At 36.7% G+C, this 20603-nt stretch overlaps 1 protein-coding gene across 1 annotated transcript in view; it reads right to left on the bottom strand.

The window, feature by feature from the left end:
- The window catches only part of LOC127808369 (biotin--protein ligase 2-like), a 36147-nt gene extending 31325 nt beyond the window's left edge, over positions 1-4822 (bottom strand). The window contains exon 1 of the mRNA XM_052346888.1: positions 4611-4822. Within this exon, the coding sequence (XP_052202848.1) occupies positions 4611-4731 (121 nt within the window). The 5' untranslated portion in view covers positions 4732-4822. The remainder of the gene's footprint in view (positions 1-4610) is intronic.
- Positions 4823-20603: the final 15781 nt, after the last annotated feature.

The raw sequence follows: 20603 nt of genomic DNA, 5'->3' as shown, positions 1-20603 counted from the left end.
TTCCTTGTTCTTTTTAATAAAATAGTCGACAACCCTTATCATCTGTCGACTATCCCATCGCGCCTATTTAAAGACCAGGCGACTATCGGCCCCCTTTTATTTTAAAAAAAAAAAACCCTAACCGTCCGTATTGTCGTTTCCCTCCTCTCGAAGTATCGATTTTTCCTTAACCTAGTGCATTCGGTTATTTCGGTTTCTCGTGCTCCATCAAAGTGCCAAAGCATTTCATTTCATCCGCTATCCCTCGGCTCTATCTGTCGCTCGATCTCTCGGCCATTTCGCACGATTACTCTTGCTCTGTCTATCCCTCTTGCTCTGCTTCGTGTTTCAATCACTCCATATGGCAAGGACTAAGAACACAGACAAGGGCAAAGGCAAAGGAAAAGGGAAAGAAAAAGAATCGGGTTCTTCAAGCCGTCCTCCATCCCATCCGAGACCTCAAATCCAACTTTTCATTTCTGAAGAACAACAAGAAAGGTATTCCATGTACTTTGAGTCTCGTGAAGTCCTTGAAGGTCATTATTTAGACTTATCATTTCTAGAATCCATTGGTTTTCCCTACATTCAGACATTTAAGGATTTCGGTTGGTGGGATTTCTTAACAATTCATCGATGCATATATGAAGATGTGGTTAGGGCTTTTTATTCCAATGCCAACAATATCTTTCATAAGAGAAAATCGGATAAAAAGTTCAAGACTAACATTGGGGATGTTCATATGGAAATCACCATGATGCTAATCCACGAACAGTTTAAAATCCCTTTGGATGGAGAGGACTATGCTTCCTGGACTCAAGATTTTCTTCAAGCCAGTAAAGAAGTCATAGGAGATGACTCACTTACATCTAAGATTTCTGACACATCCAAAATGGACTTGAACACTAGGATTCTTCATCTGATTTGTTGTCAAATGATTCACCCTAGAAATGGAAGTTTCTCTCTTGTTACAAGACTTGACTTGTGGTTACTCCAATGTATTAAGGCCAGGAGAAGGCCAAATCTGTGTCATCTGATGATTAACTTGATGGTAGGTGCTCTTTCCACAAAAACTAGGTCCCTTCCTTATGGTATGGCAGTCAGTCTTTTACTGGATCGTTTGGTTGGAGACATGGACAGTGCTAGAAAAGTATATCTAAGCCAATCTCAACACATTAATGACAAGACACCTATTAGAACTGGCTATGCACACAGGGATGGGGAATGGGTTAAAGCAGACCAACTTGAAAGGCCTAGCAAGAAAAGAAGATCAGAAGGACCATCATCATCTCATGAAGACTTAGTGGTTCAAGGAATGGCAGATCTTAAATTAGATATATCAAGAGTTGAAGCCAGCCTACAAGAATTTCGAGAAGAAGTCAGGCTAGATCTACAGAGTCTTCATCAGCAGCAAGAAGATCTATCTTCTCAGATGGGGTACCTTATTCAGTTGTTCTCTTCTCAGTTTCCTCCACCTGCTGCATCTCCATCCATTCCACCAGTTGACTCTCCTTCATCCGCTCAGTCTTCTCCTTCATCCATCTCTCCAGATGTTTAGATGATGCCCTCATCATACATTTCACTTTATTTTTACCTTATGTATGCTTGTTTTGGCAAATTTACCAGTAGCTTCTGTTATATGTTTTGTTGAACTCAACTATTACTCTATGAATGAATGTTTTAGTATTGACATTTCACTCTTGCTAATGTATGTTTAATTATTTATGTGCTCTTGGTCTAAGGGGGAGCCTCAGTGTGTTTCAAAAAGGGGGAGTATTCTTATTATTTGATATTGACAAAAAGGGGGAGATAAATTGAATGATTTGATTTTCATATTTGTTTTGTCATCATCAAAAAAGAAGAGATTGATATTTTACCCTTGAGTAATGAAATGGTTTTGATGAATGTCTATATGAAAATCAATATATGAAAATCAATCTATATGGATTTTGTGAATGAGAAAATGAATTTTTAATATATGAGTTTTGAAAGCAAGGTATGAAAACCTATAGAAGAAATATTGAGTAAGGTTGAGTGTGATTTGTTTCAAATATATACTTTTGATAATCTCAACTTGTTTTAAAGATAATCAAAATGAGTTTTTAAAGAATCGAATAAGGTTGTTTTGAAAATTCAAGTTTTTCTAAAGAATAGTCGACTATCAGGATTATTCTATTGACTATGTTTCAAAATAGTCAACTGTTTTTAATGTTCTGTCGACTATTTAAGCATCTGTCGACTATTTTAGCATCTGTCGACTATCGAGTAAAAATAGTCGACTATGCCTTTTGATCTGTCGACTATTTTTGTTCATGAAATTCAAAAATTTCTTCACATTTCAGCAACTGTCGACTATTCAAGTATGTCTGTCGAGTATTGGATTTTTGTATTAAAAATAGTCGACTATCAGTATATGTCTGTCGACTATTCTTAGTTTTACTTGTAAAAATAGTTGACTAATCTTTTCTTCTGTCGACTATTTTGTTTCACAAATTTTATAACGGCTAGTTTTTGGTGCATTAAATGCTCGCCAACCACCCACAACGGTCCAAATTTCAAACATACCCACCATCAACTATAAATAGGTGGTTGAAGATGCATTAAAGGTGGTTGAGAAACTATTGAATATCTTGAACGATCGTGCCTTCACTGTTACATTGATTTTTACTTCTTTTCTCTCTGTACTCTCATTTAAGAGGCTTTGATATATACTGTTCTATTTCTTTTAAGCCTCGTTTATTTATTTAAAGAGAGAAATCTGTAACTAAGAGTTGTACTCTTAGATTCTCTAATTCATTGTTTGTATTTCTTCCTAGCAATAGCTAGAGGGCCCATTAAATTGGGAGGTTGTACATTGCCTAGTCAAGGACTAGAGGACCTACTCATATTGAGTAGGGGGTTGATAGTGATATTGGTTTTAAAATCCTTAGTGAATAACTAAGGTAGTGGATTAAGCTTGGAAGGCTGAACCACTATAAATCTGTGTCTTCACTGCTCTTCATACTTTCTCCTTTAAGCTTGTATCGTTGCACTTTTGACTTTGTGTAATCTTCAATAAGACCACATCATTATTCCTCTTTACAAAAAATAAATACTTTCACTTTCCAAAAGAAATTTTTTTTTACTTACCAATTCACCCCCCCTCTTGGTGGATACCACATCAGCTCAATTCTATCAGATAGTACTTCTGAACCCAAAAAGGATGCAGTCTATATTCAATTAACCCGTCAGCATTTGTTGGTAAAAAATGTTTGCAAACGTCACATTTTGGATGATAAAGCTCCTTGTAGCAAGACTTATGAGAAGGATAATTCCCATTCATAGAGAACTCATAATCGCAAATTAGTTGATTGCAAGCATGGCATCTACAACATTTTGGATGCCAAACTGCACCCATGCGATTCAGGAATCTTCCATAGTCAATCTCGATGTTACAGCCAACACGTATCCTAAACCCTACTGAATTCAAGCTTTCTTGTATAACTTTGGCAGGTTGTTCATCTTCTTTTAATTGGGACTCGTTAACTTCCACAATGTGTTTAGCCTTCTCCTTTGACAGGAAGTCCTCCAGCAAGTTGAATTGCATAGTTCTAAAAATCACTCCATTTCTTGGCAGAGAGCAAATAGAGAGAAAAATAAGATAACTTTAATATAATTGCTTTGCTTATCTCCTAATTTTATGATTCCTGAAAATCTTCGAGGACTACATTGTCCAGTTGCAAGAAAAGCAAAGGAGAAAGAAAGAAAAATGATAAATCAGATAGTGAAAACAGGGATTGGATGAAGAACCGAGCCCGTCGTTGTAAGTTCTTGGGGACAAGAACTTTCTCAAGAAAGGGCGAATTGTCACGGCTCCAAGGACATGATAGTGATCATGTAATATATGTTTTTCTTTTTAGTTGTACTCTAGTGTTGTAGCAATTTTTACCTTTCAGTTGTATTGTAACTAAAAGGATAGAGTAACCTATAAATAGATTAGATTAGTAGATAATGTTCGCAGAGGAAAGATGATTTGAATTCTGATTTCTCTCTCAACTTCTCAGATCTCTCTCTCATTCTAGTCTGACTCTCTTTTGTTCTGTTCTGTCTACATTTCCCTCTCAATTATGTCTATTATCTCCCTCTTTCTGTCCAATTCAACCCCCCCTAAACTAATTGTGCTGTAATTTTATGTCACGTATAATATGCATTTTGCTTAGGCTTGTGTAGGAAGTTAATTTTAGCATTCATAAATCAAGCAGTATCCTCAGTAGGAACAGTCCCACTCTTCCAAACTGGGACGCTTATGGGTCTTCCTCGACTTAAATTCCTAGTGAATAAAAAAGTAACCAAGTTACGAATACCGGTGAAAAAACTTGCACATTTCCATCTTTTCCGCTGATAATAGACAGCTAAGTCCAATATGCTACCCTAATCCCACCAAACCCTCGTGAAGTAGTCAATTAAACTAGCCTAAGCCCCCCATACATTCACAGCAATTCGGCGATTACCACCACCCCTTAAGATTAACTCGAAAATCAGATAACATCGATGAGATTAACCACACGCATTATCGCATGCTTAAAACAATTTAAACGAATAAATATTCCGTACTGTGTATACATAGACCATTGCGTTTCATTATGTACAGAGACCTGGAGAGAAATCTCTTAAGGTTAAGAGACAGCGGCCTTTATCTGGGAGAGTTGAAACTGTTAAACTCGTACAGATAGCGCTCTCTGCAAATCCTCCATCGCCAAAGAAGCAACCAACCATGGAAAGGCTGAACTCCTCGAACCAGTAGGCCCTGGAACTTTGGCCCCGGTTGTGCAATGTGTACTTGGGTTAATTGCACATACACCCCTCCTCTGAAAATTGTTTCACTTATATCCCGCAACGTAGGATCATCAATTGAAAGGTGATTGTCGGAGTCACAACGGTGGGAAAAAAATACTAAACAATCAGCCTTGGAGGTAGAGTTTTTAAGGGTTTAGGGCTTAAATCTTAAAAGTATTATTTTAATTTTTTTATTTAGTAGTGTGTTAATTATACCGTTTATGAGTTTAATGAGATGTATGACTATAATATCATCAATAAGATCATTTTAAGAGTACGATATTCATAGTGTAAATTTGAGACTAATTTAAAACTAAATCACTGTTAATTGAATATATAAAATTAGATTTAAAATTAAATTTAATTTATTTATAAAATTAGAATAACCCAATTCAATAAAAGTCGTGTTTGTTCCCTTTAGTTCTTAGTTCCAATTGCATGTAATAATTTATTAATCTCAAAATTTTTTATATACACTTTGAAAAAAATAATATTAATATTAATATTCAACAAACAATTTGCACATAAATACACTATAAATCAGTTAGCATTTTGTTATAAATTATGCAAGTAACTCACATCTAACAACTGATAAATTCACAAAATATGTGAAATAACATAAAACGATTATGCATTTATACTACATATTTTTAATTTATTAATATATATTGATTGATTTTGGTCAAGTCTATAAAGTCAAATGTCTATTCCTAAAACCAAATTAATCTCCATCAAGTCCAAATTTGTGGACCTAAGACCAAATTGATATATTGAAAAAATCCAACAAATCTCAATCAATAACATTAGTTAGATTCCATTATTGAAACTACCCATAGTCATGAATACCTTCTATTATAGGGGTTATAAGTAGAGGTGTTTGTGATTCGGTTTAGCAAGTTTTGAGTCGGTTTAATGCGCCGAACCGCAAATTCGATTTTCAACCAAATCAAATCGAGTGATTTGATTTGGTGCGGAAAACCTAACCGAACCGCACTGCATTTTGCAGGTCGGTGCGATTCGATTTTCGCAATTTCATAAATTTTGCGGTTGGTCACAGAAATTATAAGGAAACATCAAATTGATCTACTAGCAAACGCAACACAAACACATCCCCAAGGACCCCATCAAGCTAGTACAGTACAAGATGAAACCGTCGCTAAAGTGAGTTCATTGCTTGAGTACCAAAAACTTGCACTAAAAAATAATCAACAGAAAGTGAGAAAGAGAGCATATCAGCGATCGGTGATCGGAATGGGATGAGGAAGAAAATGGGCTGACGGGCGTCAAACTGCTGCGAGCCTGCGATGCGTGTAGGGGCCACTGGTGTGAGGTGTTGTGTAACACCCAGCTTTCTCGGGCGCGTTATAAATTGGGACAATTCTGGGACAATAATTTTTTTTTTCTTCCAAACACTAAAGCTAAATCACATCATTCATCGAATCCGTCCCAGAATTCTCATACATTAATCTCGAAAGAGAATCACTGTACACATCAAATGCGGAAGCAATGATCGAAACATGATATCTTAACATTAATCATAAATAAATTCTTACATCTTCAACATTTCTCAAAACGTTCAGAATCTGAAGTATCATAACTTAAATACAAGGGCTACGTTACATACATTTCATTTATTATGCACTCTACTAAGTGCCATTTCATGCCTCATTCATTCTCGTATCTGCTACAATCTCTATCTGAAACGTTTAAATATTCCAAGGGCAAAGTTCAAGTTAGATGATGAATCATCTAAGTAAGAGTACAGAAAAAATATTTCGTGCATGAATGCAATGTCTTTCCTCGTAGGTGTCAACTGCACCCCTCATGCTACTTACCATTTTTGCAGCCCCCTCTTTGGAAGCCGAGGTGTATGAGTGCACCCTTGGTAAAGAAGCGATGTCGGTTTGTACTCCCTACGACCTCAAATACGAGTGATCAATGATATCAACATGTATTCATGCATTTCATAGTCATGTCATGTATGCAGTCTACGTGATAGATACATATTAGGGCATGTCAATATGATGAAAACAATTTTGAGAAACATAAACCACTTACAAACCAAGTATTTTCCATAAAACTAACTTTGATTGGAGAGTACCACTTACTTTCTAAAGCTTATCAGGCTACCTTGATATCCGTGCCTTACCTCGTGCATCATCTTGATTTGCGTGCCAACCTCAAAATTCAACAAGTCACTTCAACTTATTACTCAAAGCATACTAATTACCATAATTATTTAAATAAATATTAAAACCTATTTTTTCATAATTTTTGACATTTTCTATCATTTTTTCTCTATTTCTTCCTATTTTTCCTCAATACATCCAGATTAAATATTTCTAAAATATTTTCTCAAATATTTCACTACGAAAATTCATAAAACAATATTCTTGAATTTCTGAAATTTTCTAGGAAATTTTACTCATCTTAACTTAGCATCTCTGACTTCCTCGGTATGCGTGCCTTATCCTTGAAACGCGTGCCCGAGCCATTTTTCTCGCCAAAATCTTCGGGATATTACTGAAATATAATTTCCTATTTTCTAGAATTTTTTCCATTATTTTCCTATTTTCTTTTCTTTTCTTTCTTTTTCTTTTTTTTTTCTTTCTTTTCTTTCTTCTCCCTTCTTCTTCTTCCTCCTTCCTCTTCCTGCTCCCTGCGCACAAACAGAGCTTCCATTTCTCTTTTTTTTTTTTTTCCTTTTCTTCTTCTTTTCTTTTCTTTTCCTTCTTTCTTTCTTCTTTTTCTTTTCTTCTTCTCCTTCTTTCTTCCTCCCTCCTCCGCTTCTTCTTTTTCCACCATGCGCGCACGGCCAGCTCTGCCGCCCTTCCTTCCCGCGCCCACCGGCCACCTCGATCGCCGTCGTAGGCTTTCCCGGCCACTGCCGCACCCGCCGCCCCGCTGCTGGCAGCCACACTCGGCCGCCGTTGGCCGCGGCTTGTTGCAGCTTTGCTGCAACTGGTTGCAGCCATGGCTTCCATGGCCGCGACCGCTTCCTCTAGCCACTTCCCGAGCTTCTATCGAGCACGAGGGTCGTCGCTGCACCTTGTTGGAAGCTCCTCCACGCTGCCGACGCGTCGCCCAGCCGCTGGAGCTCGCGATCATGCTGCCATGGCTGCCACCGATTGGCTTCTCTCTCTCGCGGTCTCCTTCTCTCTCTCTCGGCCAAGCTCCATCTCTCCCTTACTTGATGCTTCTCAATCGACCAATCCTCTTGCCTATTTATAGGCAGTCACGGCTTGTTTGCTACGAACACGTGTATATATATATATATTATATGCTATACATCACTCAATCAACCTTACCTTACTTGACCTACATGCTTGTGTGAATAACTTCTTTGGCGTGCAAATCCTTCCAAGCTTGCAGGGACGTGACTTCAATCTTGCAGGGGGTGTGGTTGATTTGAGTTGTAGGGCATGGGGTGTTAGAGATATGGAGTTGCAGAGGAATGGGTTGCTGCCATCCCACGCACACACAGCACATCCATTTATATATATATATATACTATATATCACAATAATAGATATAGAAAATTACATATTAATCTTTAATTTTCTCATAATATCACTAGAGAAATTCTTTTATTACAATTATGCCCTTAAACCTCAAATTAATTTGCATTACAATACTAAAAATCCACAATTAATAACTTAAATTTTACTCGATATAGACGATTTTGCCTTTGCGTCCTCATCGGGCTATCGATTGATCCCAAAACCACTGAAGGGTTGATCCTTACACAAAACCAGAGCCCCCCTAGGGTTCCGTTGATTTTTCAGGAGCCTCCTACAATGATTCGGTTTTTCAGCCTAAATGACAGCTGTATTTTAGCTGTACCGAAAACTGTTCCCGATCCGATTTCTTTCGATACCATAAATTTTATCTCGATACGCTCATCGAAATCATATCATTTTCTTTAGACAATTTCACCTCGAGGCACTCCCTATAGCCGATTCAGTACTTATAACTGCTATCAAGCCAATTTTTCGGTATTCTAAACTCATCGAAATTACGTAGCATCCTTATACGAACATGGGGTATTACATTCTCCCCTCCTTACAAAAATTTCGTCTTCAAAATTTGCCACATATTCTAAACCTGAAAGTTAGAACTCTTAAACTGACCACACTTATCAATCCCTAGACAATCCGCTTGTCAACCACACATTCCTTTCGAATTTCTCTTTCAAAGCCACTAACCACATAACTCGGTCCTTGGGCCACAAGTCTCATTTCGAGCTCTTATCCAAGTCGATACACATATCGTCGTAATGCACCTGCAACTCTCATATCATCAATTTTTAATTTGTTTTTCACTAAGTCACCCAATCGATATCCTTAATCATGACACTTCTCTAATTCCAATTTCCTACGATATCATCCATCTTGTACTAATCAATCGTGCTTTGACAATCATCCAACCTTAACACAAAAGTCCCTGATCTCGATACATTTTGACCTTTATCAAATTGATCCTCAAAGAAATATTTTTATATCATCAAACTATTTCACGTACCCTTGGATCCAAAAACATCACAAATATACGTCATCACATATCCTCGAAACTAGCTATGCCCTACCTTAGGTCATCTCAAACTTAGTCATTGTTTAATCTTTACTTGTGCTAATCTATTCGAGATTTCTATTATTTCCTCATTCTTATAGGTATTCATCTCCCGATATAATTTCAAGTTTATGTTAATTGTCCACAATCATCTTCTAATCATGTAACTATTTCTCAAGAAATAGATTTTATTTGTCTCCAAACTTCCTTCCGTAACTTAACCTTTATCGATCGAAATCTAACGTTGTCTTCCAAGTCTAGCAATACTAATATCCTTGCATCGCTTGCTCCTTTGTTACTTGGTCGCCAAACTAATAACTTCTCGCACTTTTTGAAGTGATCCTCAAATAACATTTTATATCATACGATTAATCATTTGATCCTCAAATTTGCTTGAATTAATCCTTAAGTAATAACGTCTCATATCAACTAACTCTAGTCTTGCTCGATTCTTAAGGCACCATCTCATGCCGAATATACTTTATCATCTAATTTCTTCCTTACATCTGACCATCGGCTCTTTTGACTTCCAATCAACCGTAGCACAAGTTTACTTACCAACTCACAACCTCTAGACTTACTCATTGACTCTACTGTCCACTTGTCTTGGTAATAGTACTATTAACCTTATTCGTACTATTTTAGCCTCTTAGTCCACACAATCTATGACATCATTATCATTTAACCAAAATCTCGGGACCATTTACCCTCAAGTATCACAATGAAGAGCGTCACAAGTAACCTTAACATTACAAAGGTCTACTTTACTTCTCGATCATTCATCAATCCTAGAAAATATCATAGCCTCTTGCACCTAGTTTATAATTCATCAAATTCAGGGTAAAGATGTCGAATCTTAATTATTATATCTTTCAAAGCTTGACAATTTACGTCCTCAATCAAGTCACTTATAACTAAGCATTTAATAGTCTCCAGCTATCATTGGCAATCATCATTAAGAAATAAATCCGATAAATCTTCCGAGAATATATCCTAGTACTTCTCAGTTTTCTTACGGCTTTTTATTGACCGCAAGTGCCTGTACCATACCCTAGCAAGCTCATAACTAACTGACATCACTCAGTTATACATCTCCCAATTTGCCTACCAAGGCTACCTAGACTAGTCATCTAGTCATACGAGTTTTATTCTCCAAAATCAAAAATCTCGGATTTCTAACCAATCTAGGTCTGCAGTTTTTCCTACTGCGACCTATTATTCTGGCACATTTGCCATTACTTGATTCTCTCAATCACATCTAAGACTTGCACAATCTTCCAGATGACAATCCATAACTATACTGCCAGCTAGAGCAGGCAAGTACTTACGTCACCTAGATTTCTTCTTGATAACTCTAAAGTTTCCTCATGAATCCTTAGATTCTCAATTAATTTTTTTTTCAAGAAATTCCTCCAGCATCTCAAACCGATTTGTCTCCGAAAGTCTCGAATCAGTTCATGATATCTAGTTCTAATCATCTTCCGTGAACTCAATTTCCTTGCCACTATGGCTCTCTATCCACCATTCCTCATGGTACTTCCAAGTACTCCTCATTGAATTGACCACCGGTAACTTTACCTGATTCCGTAAGTCTATTTGGCATATTGAACCGTAGTTACAGCCTCTGTTAACTAGACCTCCTTATCATTTCTTTAGGGTTGATACGACCTATTAAGCAACTTTTTCATTTTTCGGTACCCGAACTCTACTTTGAACCGAGGCTACCATCTCATGATCCCATTGTCCTACTAAATATCGCAGTATTCTATTCCTCGAGCTTCGCACTATTCGCCGTGTCACCTACTCCCAAGATGTCCGCGAACCCTGATACAATTCTTTAAATAGGACACTCAGTCTATACTCAATCTATTTCATTTTCAGGTTGCTTCTCTGGCCTCAATCAATCATAGCTAGTGGTACATCTCGCTCTTAGACCATTGGGACTTAGACCCATACAAGGTACAGGCCTTACTGGGCTGTCCCAGATCTTCAGCATCTGATCGTCTCCCAAGCAGTCTGTTATGATGCTTCGATCGACGGACTTCCCATACCTTATCGCAAGCCATCCATCAACTCTCTACACATGGGTCCCTAGATCCAGATCTATCACTCGAACACCGAACCAGTAGTGTCGTCACGCTGATAGGGTTTCTTATCCCATCTCTACGAGTCACATCGATTGTACCACCGTCACCTCATTAATTGACGCAACTCATACGCCATCATTTAGCCATCTTCGACCTCTTGCTTGACCCAATTCGTTTGATCCCTGACCTACTTGGATCCATAATCACAGTTACCGAGTTGACCTTACACCCGAATCATATCATCGGATCCTAACTTCCATAGCTAGATCATTCTGCTTATATTAATCCCTATCAGGTTTTTACTATTTACCGAGAATAATAATCGTATACTGGAATAGTGTCTGTATGTGAATAGTATACCAGGTAAGTTCCTAGGAAAGAGAGGTAGGTCACAAATAGACACACTTAAATACCAAGTCTTTCCTTAGCTAGAACTTACATAGACATGCACTTCCACTACTCAACACTGAAATCCAGTAACCTCTAAGCCTTCAACTAACAATCCCTGAATCTCTAATTAGGGATTTCGTCTTACGAACCCTTGTCTCTTTTCCCTAAGCCTCCACTTGGGGTTCCTACTAACTGGTTCTATCAATATCGGATCCTTTTAAGTCTCCAAATTGCTATTCCTTATTCTTCAAATAGGATTTAACTCCAATATTAACTATATCCGAGTCACTTAGGGCTTCCGATAATCTTAAGCTCTGATACCAACTATAACGCCCTGCTTTCCCGGGCGCGTTATAAATTGGGACAATTCTGGGACAATAAATTTTTTTTTCTTTCAAACACTAAAACTAAACCATATCATTCCTCGAATCCGTCCCAGAATTCCCATGCATTAATCTCGAAAAAGAATCACTATACACATCAAATGCGGAAGCAATGATCGAAACCTGATATCTTAACATTAATCATAAATAAATTCTTACATCTTCAACATTTCTCAAAACGTTCAGAATCTAAAGTAGCAGAACTTAAATACAGGGGCTACGTTACATACATTTCATTTATCATGCACTATGCTAAGTGCCATTTCATGCCTCATTCATCCTCGTATCTGCTACAATCTCCATCTAGAATGTTTGAATATTCCAAGGGCAAAACCTAAGTTAGATGATGAATCATCTAAGTAAGAGTACAGAAAACATATTTCGTGCATGAATGCAATGTCTTTCCTTGTAGGTGTCAACTGCACCCCTCATGCTACCTACCATTTTTGTGGCCCCCTCTTTCGAAGCCGAGGTGTATGGGTGCACCCTTGGTAAAGCAGCGGTGCCAGTTCATACTCCCTACGGCCTCAAATGCGAGTGATCAATGATATCAACGTGTATTCATGCATTTCATAGTCATGTCATGTATGCAGTCTACGTGATGGATACATATCAGGGCATGTCAATATGATGAAAACATTTTCGAGGAACATAAACCACTTACAAACCAAGTATTTTCCATAAAACTAACTTTAATTGGGGAGTACCACTTATCTTCTAAAGTTTATCGGGCTACCTCGATATTCGTACCTTGCCTTGTGCATCGCCTCGATTTGCGTACCAACCTCAAAATTCGACAAGTCACTTCAACTTATTCCTCAAAACATCCTAATCACCATAATTATTTAAATAAACATTAAAACCTATTTTTCCATAATTTTTGTCATTTTCTATCATTTTTTCTCTATTTCTTCCTATTTTTCCTCAATAAATCCAGATTAAATATTTCTAAAATATTTTCTCAAATATTTCACTACAAAAATTCATAAAATAATATTCTTGAATTTCTAAAATTTTCTAGAAAATTTTACTTATCTTAACTTAGCATTTCTGACTTCCTCGGTATGCGTGCCCTATCCTTGAAATGCGTGCCCGAGCCATTTTTCTCGCCAAAATCTCTGGGATATTACTGAAACATAATTTCCTATTTTCTAGAATTTTTTCCATTATTTTTCTATTTTATTTTCTTTTCTTTCCTTTCTTTTCTTCCTCATCCTTTCTTTTTCTTCCTCCTTCCTCTTCCTGCTCCCTGCCCACGAACAGAGCTTCCATTTCTCTTTTTTTTTTTTTTCCTTTTCTTCTTCTTTTCTTTTCTTTTCCTTTTTTATTTCTTCTTCTTCTCTTCTTCTTTCTTCTTCTCATTCTCCTTCTTTTTTCCTCCCTCATCTGCTTCTTCTTCTTTCGCCATGCGCACACAGCCAGCTCTGCCACCCTTCCTTCCCGCGCCCACCAGCCACCTCAATCGCAGTCGTCGGCCTTCCCGGCCACTGCCGCACCCGTTGCGCCGCTGTTGGCAGCCACACGCGGCCGCCGTTGGCCGCGGCTTGTTGCAGCTTTGCTGCATCTGGTTGCAGCCATGGCTTCCATGGTCGAGACCGCTTCCTCCAGCCACTTCCTGAGCTTTTATCGAGCACGAGGGTCATCGCTGCACCTTGTTGGAAGCTCCTCCGCGTTGCCGACACGTCGCCCAGCCGCTGGAGCTCGCGATCGTGCTGCCATGGCTGCCACCGATTGGCTTCTCTCTCTCGCGATCTCCTTCTCTCTCTCTTAGCTAAGCTCTCTCTCTCTCTCTCTCTCTTACTCTCTCCCTTGCTTGATGCTTCTCAATCGACCGATCCTCTTGCCTATTTATAGGCAGCCACAACTTGTTTGCTACAAACACGTGTATATATATATATATATATATATTATATGCTATACATCACTCAATCAACCTTACCTTACTCGACCCACATGCTTGCGTGAATAACTTCTTTGGCGTGCAAATCCTTCCAAGCTTGCAGGGACGTGACTTCAATCTTGCAGGGGGCGTGGTTGATTTGAGTTGTAGGGCATGGGGTGTTAGAGATATGGAGTTGCAGAGGAATGGGTTGCTGCCATCCCACGCACACACAGCACATCCATTTATATATATATATATATATACTATATATCACAATCATAGATATAGAAAATTACATATTAATCTTTAATTTTCTCATAATATCACTAGAGAAATTCTTTTATTACAATTATGCCTTTAAATATCAAATTAATTTGCATTACAATACTAAAAATCCACAATTAATAACTTAAATTTTACTTGATATAAACGATTTTGCCTTTGCGTCCTCACCGGGCTATTGATTGATCCCAAAACCACTAAAGGGTTGATCTTTACGCAAAATCGGAGCCCCCTTAGGGTTTCGTTGATTTTTCGGGAGCCTCTTACAACGATTCAGTTTTTCAGCCTAAATGGCAGCTGTATTTTAGCTGTACCGAAAACTGTTCCCGATCCGATTTCTTTCGATACCATAAATCTTATCTCGATACGCTCATCGAAACCATATCATTTTTCTTAGACAATTTCACCTCGAGGCACTCCATATAACTGATTCGGTACTTATAACTGCTATCAAGCCAATTTTTTGGTATTCTAAACTCATCGAAATTACGTGGCATCCTTATACGAACATGGGGTATTACATGTTGACTTTAACGGCATGAGGTGTTAACTCTGCGAGCCTACGACGGTATGGGGGTCGCTGGTGGGTTGGAGTCGATTGACGATCATCCGAGGGAAAGGGAGAGAAAGATGGTGTGGTGCGACGGGTGTGGATGGGTGCGATTCGGTTCAAGCAATAGGGTTAGGGTTTGGTTGAGGGGAAATAAGAGAGAACTAGGAGAAGAAGAGCCGAGAGGGTTCGTTGCCCCTTTTTATATTTATAATATATAAATTATATATTTTTTAAATTATATATTATATATATGGGCAGTTCGATTTTGAACCAAACTGCTAGTTTGCCAAACCGCAAACCATGCGATTTGGCAATTTTCCAAACCAAACCGGACCACCAGTTTAAAAAAATCGGCCGGCTCGGCCAGAAACAGCGGTCCAACAGTTTTTTTGAACACTCATAGTTATAAGAGCATTAAAGAGTTAGGTATTTGAAATGAATTTTCATATAACTAAACATGCTAGCACATTTCATGGTCAAACTAATGCATCTATATTTTTAAAAAACAATTGAAGGTTTTATTAGGTTAACCATACTCCTTAGGTTTTCTCTTTTCAACTTAGTAAGAAATAAATATATATATATATATATATATCCTACATGCTTAAGATTTGTATACAATGAATATTTATGATGTTTCACAAATTATATTGAATATCCACAATTTTTAAATAAGTATCATCTATTTATACTGCTAGATTTTTACTATGCATGATAATTTGACTTTTTGCATATTTATATAAATTCTTTAATATGCATTTAACGAAAGAGATATAAACATAATTTCAAAAAAAAAATACACCCTATAATTAGTAAGATATCATCGTAGGATTATAATTTACTTAAATTAAGTGAAAAGCCAAAATGCTTTTATTTAAAACCATAGATAAATATGCATACCTCTAAACATCCTCCTTGGTAACATCGTTAAGAAAGGCAGAAAATTGCTCATGCAGCCATATGAATCTCAATGAGAAACCATTCATGGCCTTTGGCAAGGGTACTCAACCAAGCAATTGTTGATACAACTCCACATACCTTTAGTCCATAGTCCTCGTGATTAGAATGTTATTTACATGCAAACCCTTCATAATAGTAACATTTTATAATGTAATAGTCGTCTCACCAACTGTTAGGTGGAATGTGTGGGTCTTTTACCGCCATTTCTCTACTAGTGTTATAATCAAGGCCAAGTCTAAACTCAACCTAACCCCCAGTCAATGTACTTGGTCGAATCCAGCCATATCAACATCTTCTTATGCATAGGGAACCCACTCCTTCCTAGAAAATGCTTATCTATATTGGCTTTGCAACATGGGCATAGGCTTTCTCACCCACACAAATTCCAACCTGGGTCAATGCTAGAGATATAACATAGACTTATTGGTTAGGCCAATGTTGTATGCATCATCAAAGATATCTATAACCTTACATGAAACACAATAAATATTTATTAGTAAACTTTACTAAGGAATGTATGCTCCCTACACATGTGAATACTCCAGTTAAGATACTAATACTATCCTTGGGTTTAAAGCAAAATTGCAATAAAAGTATGAGTGTCACAGCCAAGAATAGTATAAGTCACTCAGTTCCATATAACCATCATGGATGCATATTAGTTCAATAGAATAGGTATTACAGAATAAAAGAACCATTTGTTTGGAAGGGCATTTTCACTAGCTGTGTCATTTTGCTCGACAAACACTACATGGTAAAAAGCATGAGAGACCGAGTAACTTCAATGAGGTGTCAATTTTTTCGTTTGGCGATACCTTTTTTTTAAGGAGTGTCACCACAAGAGATTTGATGGATGATTTCTTGGTTCAAAAAATAATCACTTGGATAGAGATGAAATATTCTTTTGCATTATCTATCCTCATAATTTGGATTTTCCGTATGAAACTGAGTTTGAATCATGATGTTGAAATTTTTAAAGACTTGACCAACGCCAAATATTTCTTTTAGAAGAAATACATATGTTAATCTAGTGTGGTCATTAATGAAGGACACAAATAATCGATACCCCAAAATATGTTTTGTGCAAGAAGGACCCCACACATCATTATGAATCATAGCAAATGGATGAGATGGTTTATATGATTGATTTAGAAATGAACTACGAGTATACTTTGACAATTGACGCAGCTCACATTGAAACAAATTGGGATTTGTATTCTTGAACAAAGAAGGAAACAACTTTTCAAAACATGCAAAATTTGGATGCCCTAAAAAAAAATGCCACAGTATGGCTTGATTATTTGAATTGGGAATAGAAGCATTGAAAAAAGAACTTCGAAAATATAGATTACCAACTAGTAGAGCTTATCCATTATGAAAGTTATTGCTTATCAGCAAGTACAACCCTGAACATGGCCTAACACTACTAATCATCCTTCCGGAATCCAAATCCTCAAATTCACACAAATTCTTGAAAAATTTAGTGAGATAGTTATAATCATGAGTAAGTTTGCTAATAGATAACAAAATGCAATCTAAACTGGGAACAAACAACACCGAGTGAAGGGTGAAATTATCAATCAACTTCATTGTTCCTATTTCGACCACTCGGGATTGTGTTCCATCAGCAATTCGAATAGTCCACTTCTCACGACACAAGCTGATTGTAGTAAAAAGTCTGGAGTCTTCGATCATGTGGTCTGAAGCTCCAAAATCTACAATCCACACATTTGAATGGTTTCTCTTAACATTTAGAGCATGAATAATATTACATTTATGAGCCATAGTTCCTATCGCAATAACCAAGGAGGAGGAACTGCTTTTTGGTTGGCTAAAAAGTTTATGAAACAACTCAATTTATTCTTTTCTAAAGAAAGATATCTTGGTCTTTTCTTATGAATTTGCCATGCTCCCCCCCCCTCCTGTTTTTTCTTCGATTGATTGGTTTCATGTCTTCTGATTTGCCATGTAAATCCTATCACTTATCTTTCGTGTGTCCAAGTTTATGACAATGCTCATATTTTGGCCAATCCTTCTTTTGTTTGTCATAATGTGATTGTGGCTAGCGAGCAATAAGGACAGTTGCTTTAGTGGATGAATTTTGGGTCCCCAACATAAGTTTTTTCCTACTTTCTTCTTGTCTCACCTCGGCAAATGCTTTTTGAAGGCTTGGGGTTGGTTTTGTAGACATGGTCCTTCCACGAACATCATTCAAGTTCTTATTAAGACCAATTAAAAACTTGTATAAATGTTTTTGTTTTACAATTTTCTTATAGTATGATAATTTTTTGGAGCACTTCCATTTGTGTTCCTCGAACTTATCTAATTGTTGCCAGTTTTGATTGAGAATGTTAAAGTATTGAGTAATAGTAAGGTCTCCTTACTATTGATCATAAAGAACACATTCGATTTCGAGCAACTTGAATGTGTTATGCAGTTATTTCGTAAAGGAAAAAATTTTCTCCAATCTCATTCGTCATGGAATTGAGGAAACATGACATAATTGTTAAGTTTGAAATCCTATGGCACACACCCAAGAGGGGGTGAATTGGATAATTTGAAAACTTGATAGAACTTGAAAAACTTTTTGATAAAAAATGACAAATGTAAATTTACAAAGATAAATATGTGAATCAAGTGAGAAATAATGAAATGCTTGGAAAGATAAATAGATCAAAGAGCACAAGCACAAGAGAACACAAGGATTTATAGTGGTTCGGCTTAACCCAAGCTTAATCCATTACCTTAGCTCCTCACTAAGGATTTTGCAAATAATCCACTAAAACCTCATACTTAACCAAGTGGGCCCTCTAGTCCAAGATTAAGAAATTAGAAACGTCTTGCTTATATAAGCAAGGCTTCTAGCACCTAGCTAGGAATTCTAACCCCTTACTTCAAAGAGCAAGTCCTCTAGCACAATAAGGTAGGAAATACAAGAAAGATACAAAAAGAGAGTTTCTAAGAGTATACACTCTTAGTTACAATGTTTTTCAATAAAGATACAAGACTTGAATCAAATGAAACAAATTTAATACAAAGCATTTGGGAGAAAAATAAAGCACAAACTCAACTAAGCTTCAAGTAAAATGATTTGCACTCATTAGATCAACTCATTCCCATCCATTAGCATTCTCAAGTTTATCCATGACTTGCATTTATTGGCATCCCAGAAGATCTAAGAGAAAAGTAGCTGTTTGAGACCATTGGGATTTGAAAAACTAGCCGTTGGAAGCTTTCTACGAAACAAACTATCACAGAAGAAACGAGTTAGTCGACAGATTTAAGCATTTATACAAGACTTAGTCAAAAAATTAATACTATCTGTCGACAGAATCAATTCATTGATTCTGTTAGTCGACAAACTAAAGAAGATAGTCGATAGAATGAAACACTTAGTCAATAGAATGAAAGGGATAGTCGACAGATGCAAGGTAGAAAACACAGCTTAGTCAATAGAAGGAAGAACTTAGTCGACAGATTCAATACAAGGCTTCTGTTAGTCGACAAATTGAAGAGATTTTGTCGACAGATGAAACTTGATGATACAATACATTACAACATATTTACATTTTCTTTAATTTATATTTTACCTTCTATTTACTTTAATACATGAATGTAAATAAGAAAGTGCCCCCCATTTAGATTCAATAAAAATATCTAAAAAATCAAAATTCATAACAACAATAAAATAGAATTTTGGTTTTAGTACAAACTCGTGATTTAGCAATTTTACCACTCTCAAAATACATACCTTCTATTTATTGAAAAATTCATTAAAAATCGTTTTAACAACAATAAATATTAGCTATTAAAATACTGGGAGATAGTTTTTCAAAATGAAAATATTTTCTTATATGTCTCCTTATAATACTCTAATAATCCAAACTTAGAAGTTAAACATCAAAATACACAATAGGATAATTGGAGCAACATGGTGTTTTGCCTTTGAAACATTTTGCTTCATTTACCATTTGAAAAATCATTTAGGAGATTCTTTTAAACCTTAAAACTTGTTTGAGCAAATCTCCATCTATAGAAAATTCTAGATAATTTGGTTTTCATTTTAATGGAGCACGTGAAATTGATTTTTGTTTCTAAATCATATACTTTGATTTAAAGAATAAAACTATTAGATATTTTTCATCATCAAAACTAAACACAAAAGTATAATATCAATAACTTGGTTGTTTTTTATCTTCCATGGCTGATATTTTGGATCTTCCTTCTTGGGTTCCACAGCTTCACCAGTGAGGTAATCATCTCTCCCTTGTCAAAAATAAAGATCAGGAGTGACTAAGCCCATTGAAGGTAGTTTTGGCCATTTAGCTTATGGCTGGTAATGGTGAATAATGTGTTCTCAGCGGCTATATTGCTACCATTTGATAGGATTGTAGAGGAGGTTTAGAGACTGGTTGTAGAAGAGTAAGCTATAGCAATGTCAGATAGAGGGTTGAATGCATAGAAATAAAAATGGTGGACGACACCAAAGATGAGTAAGGGATTGAGAAATGCTCCTTGACTGACAAGAGGGATGCTAGAGACGAATAGGATGCTGGTGATGAAAGTCGAGAAAAAGGAATAGACAAAAACCCTAAACCTGCTCAATACCATGAAGAAAAATATGATAGCTTTTCTTACTTCCTATTGTACATCGAAGATACATATATATACAAGAAAGAAATCCCTAACTAATTTGAATCCCCTAC

This window comes from Diospyros lotus, chromosome 8 (assembly GCF_014633365.1).
Source record: "Diospyros lotus cultivar Yz01 chromosome 8, ASM1463336v1, whole genome shotgun sequence".
Lineage (NCBI taxonomy): Eukaryota > Viridiplantae > Streptophyta > Magnoliopsida > Ericales > Ebenaceae > Diospyros > Diospyros lotus.
This window is presented reverse-complemented; position numbering and strand designations above follow the sequence as displayed.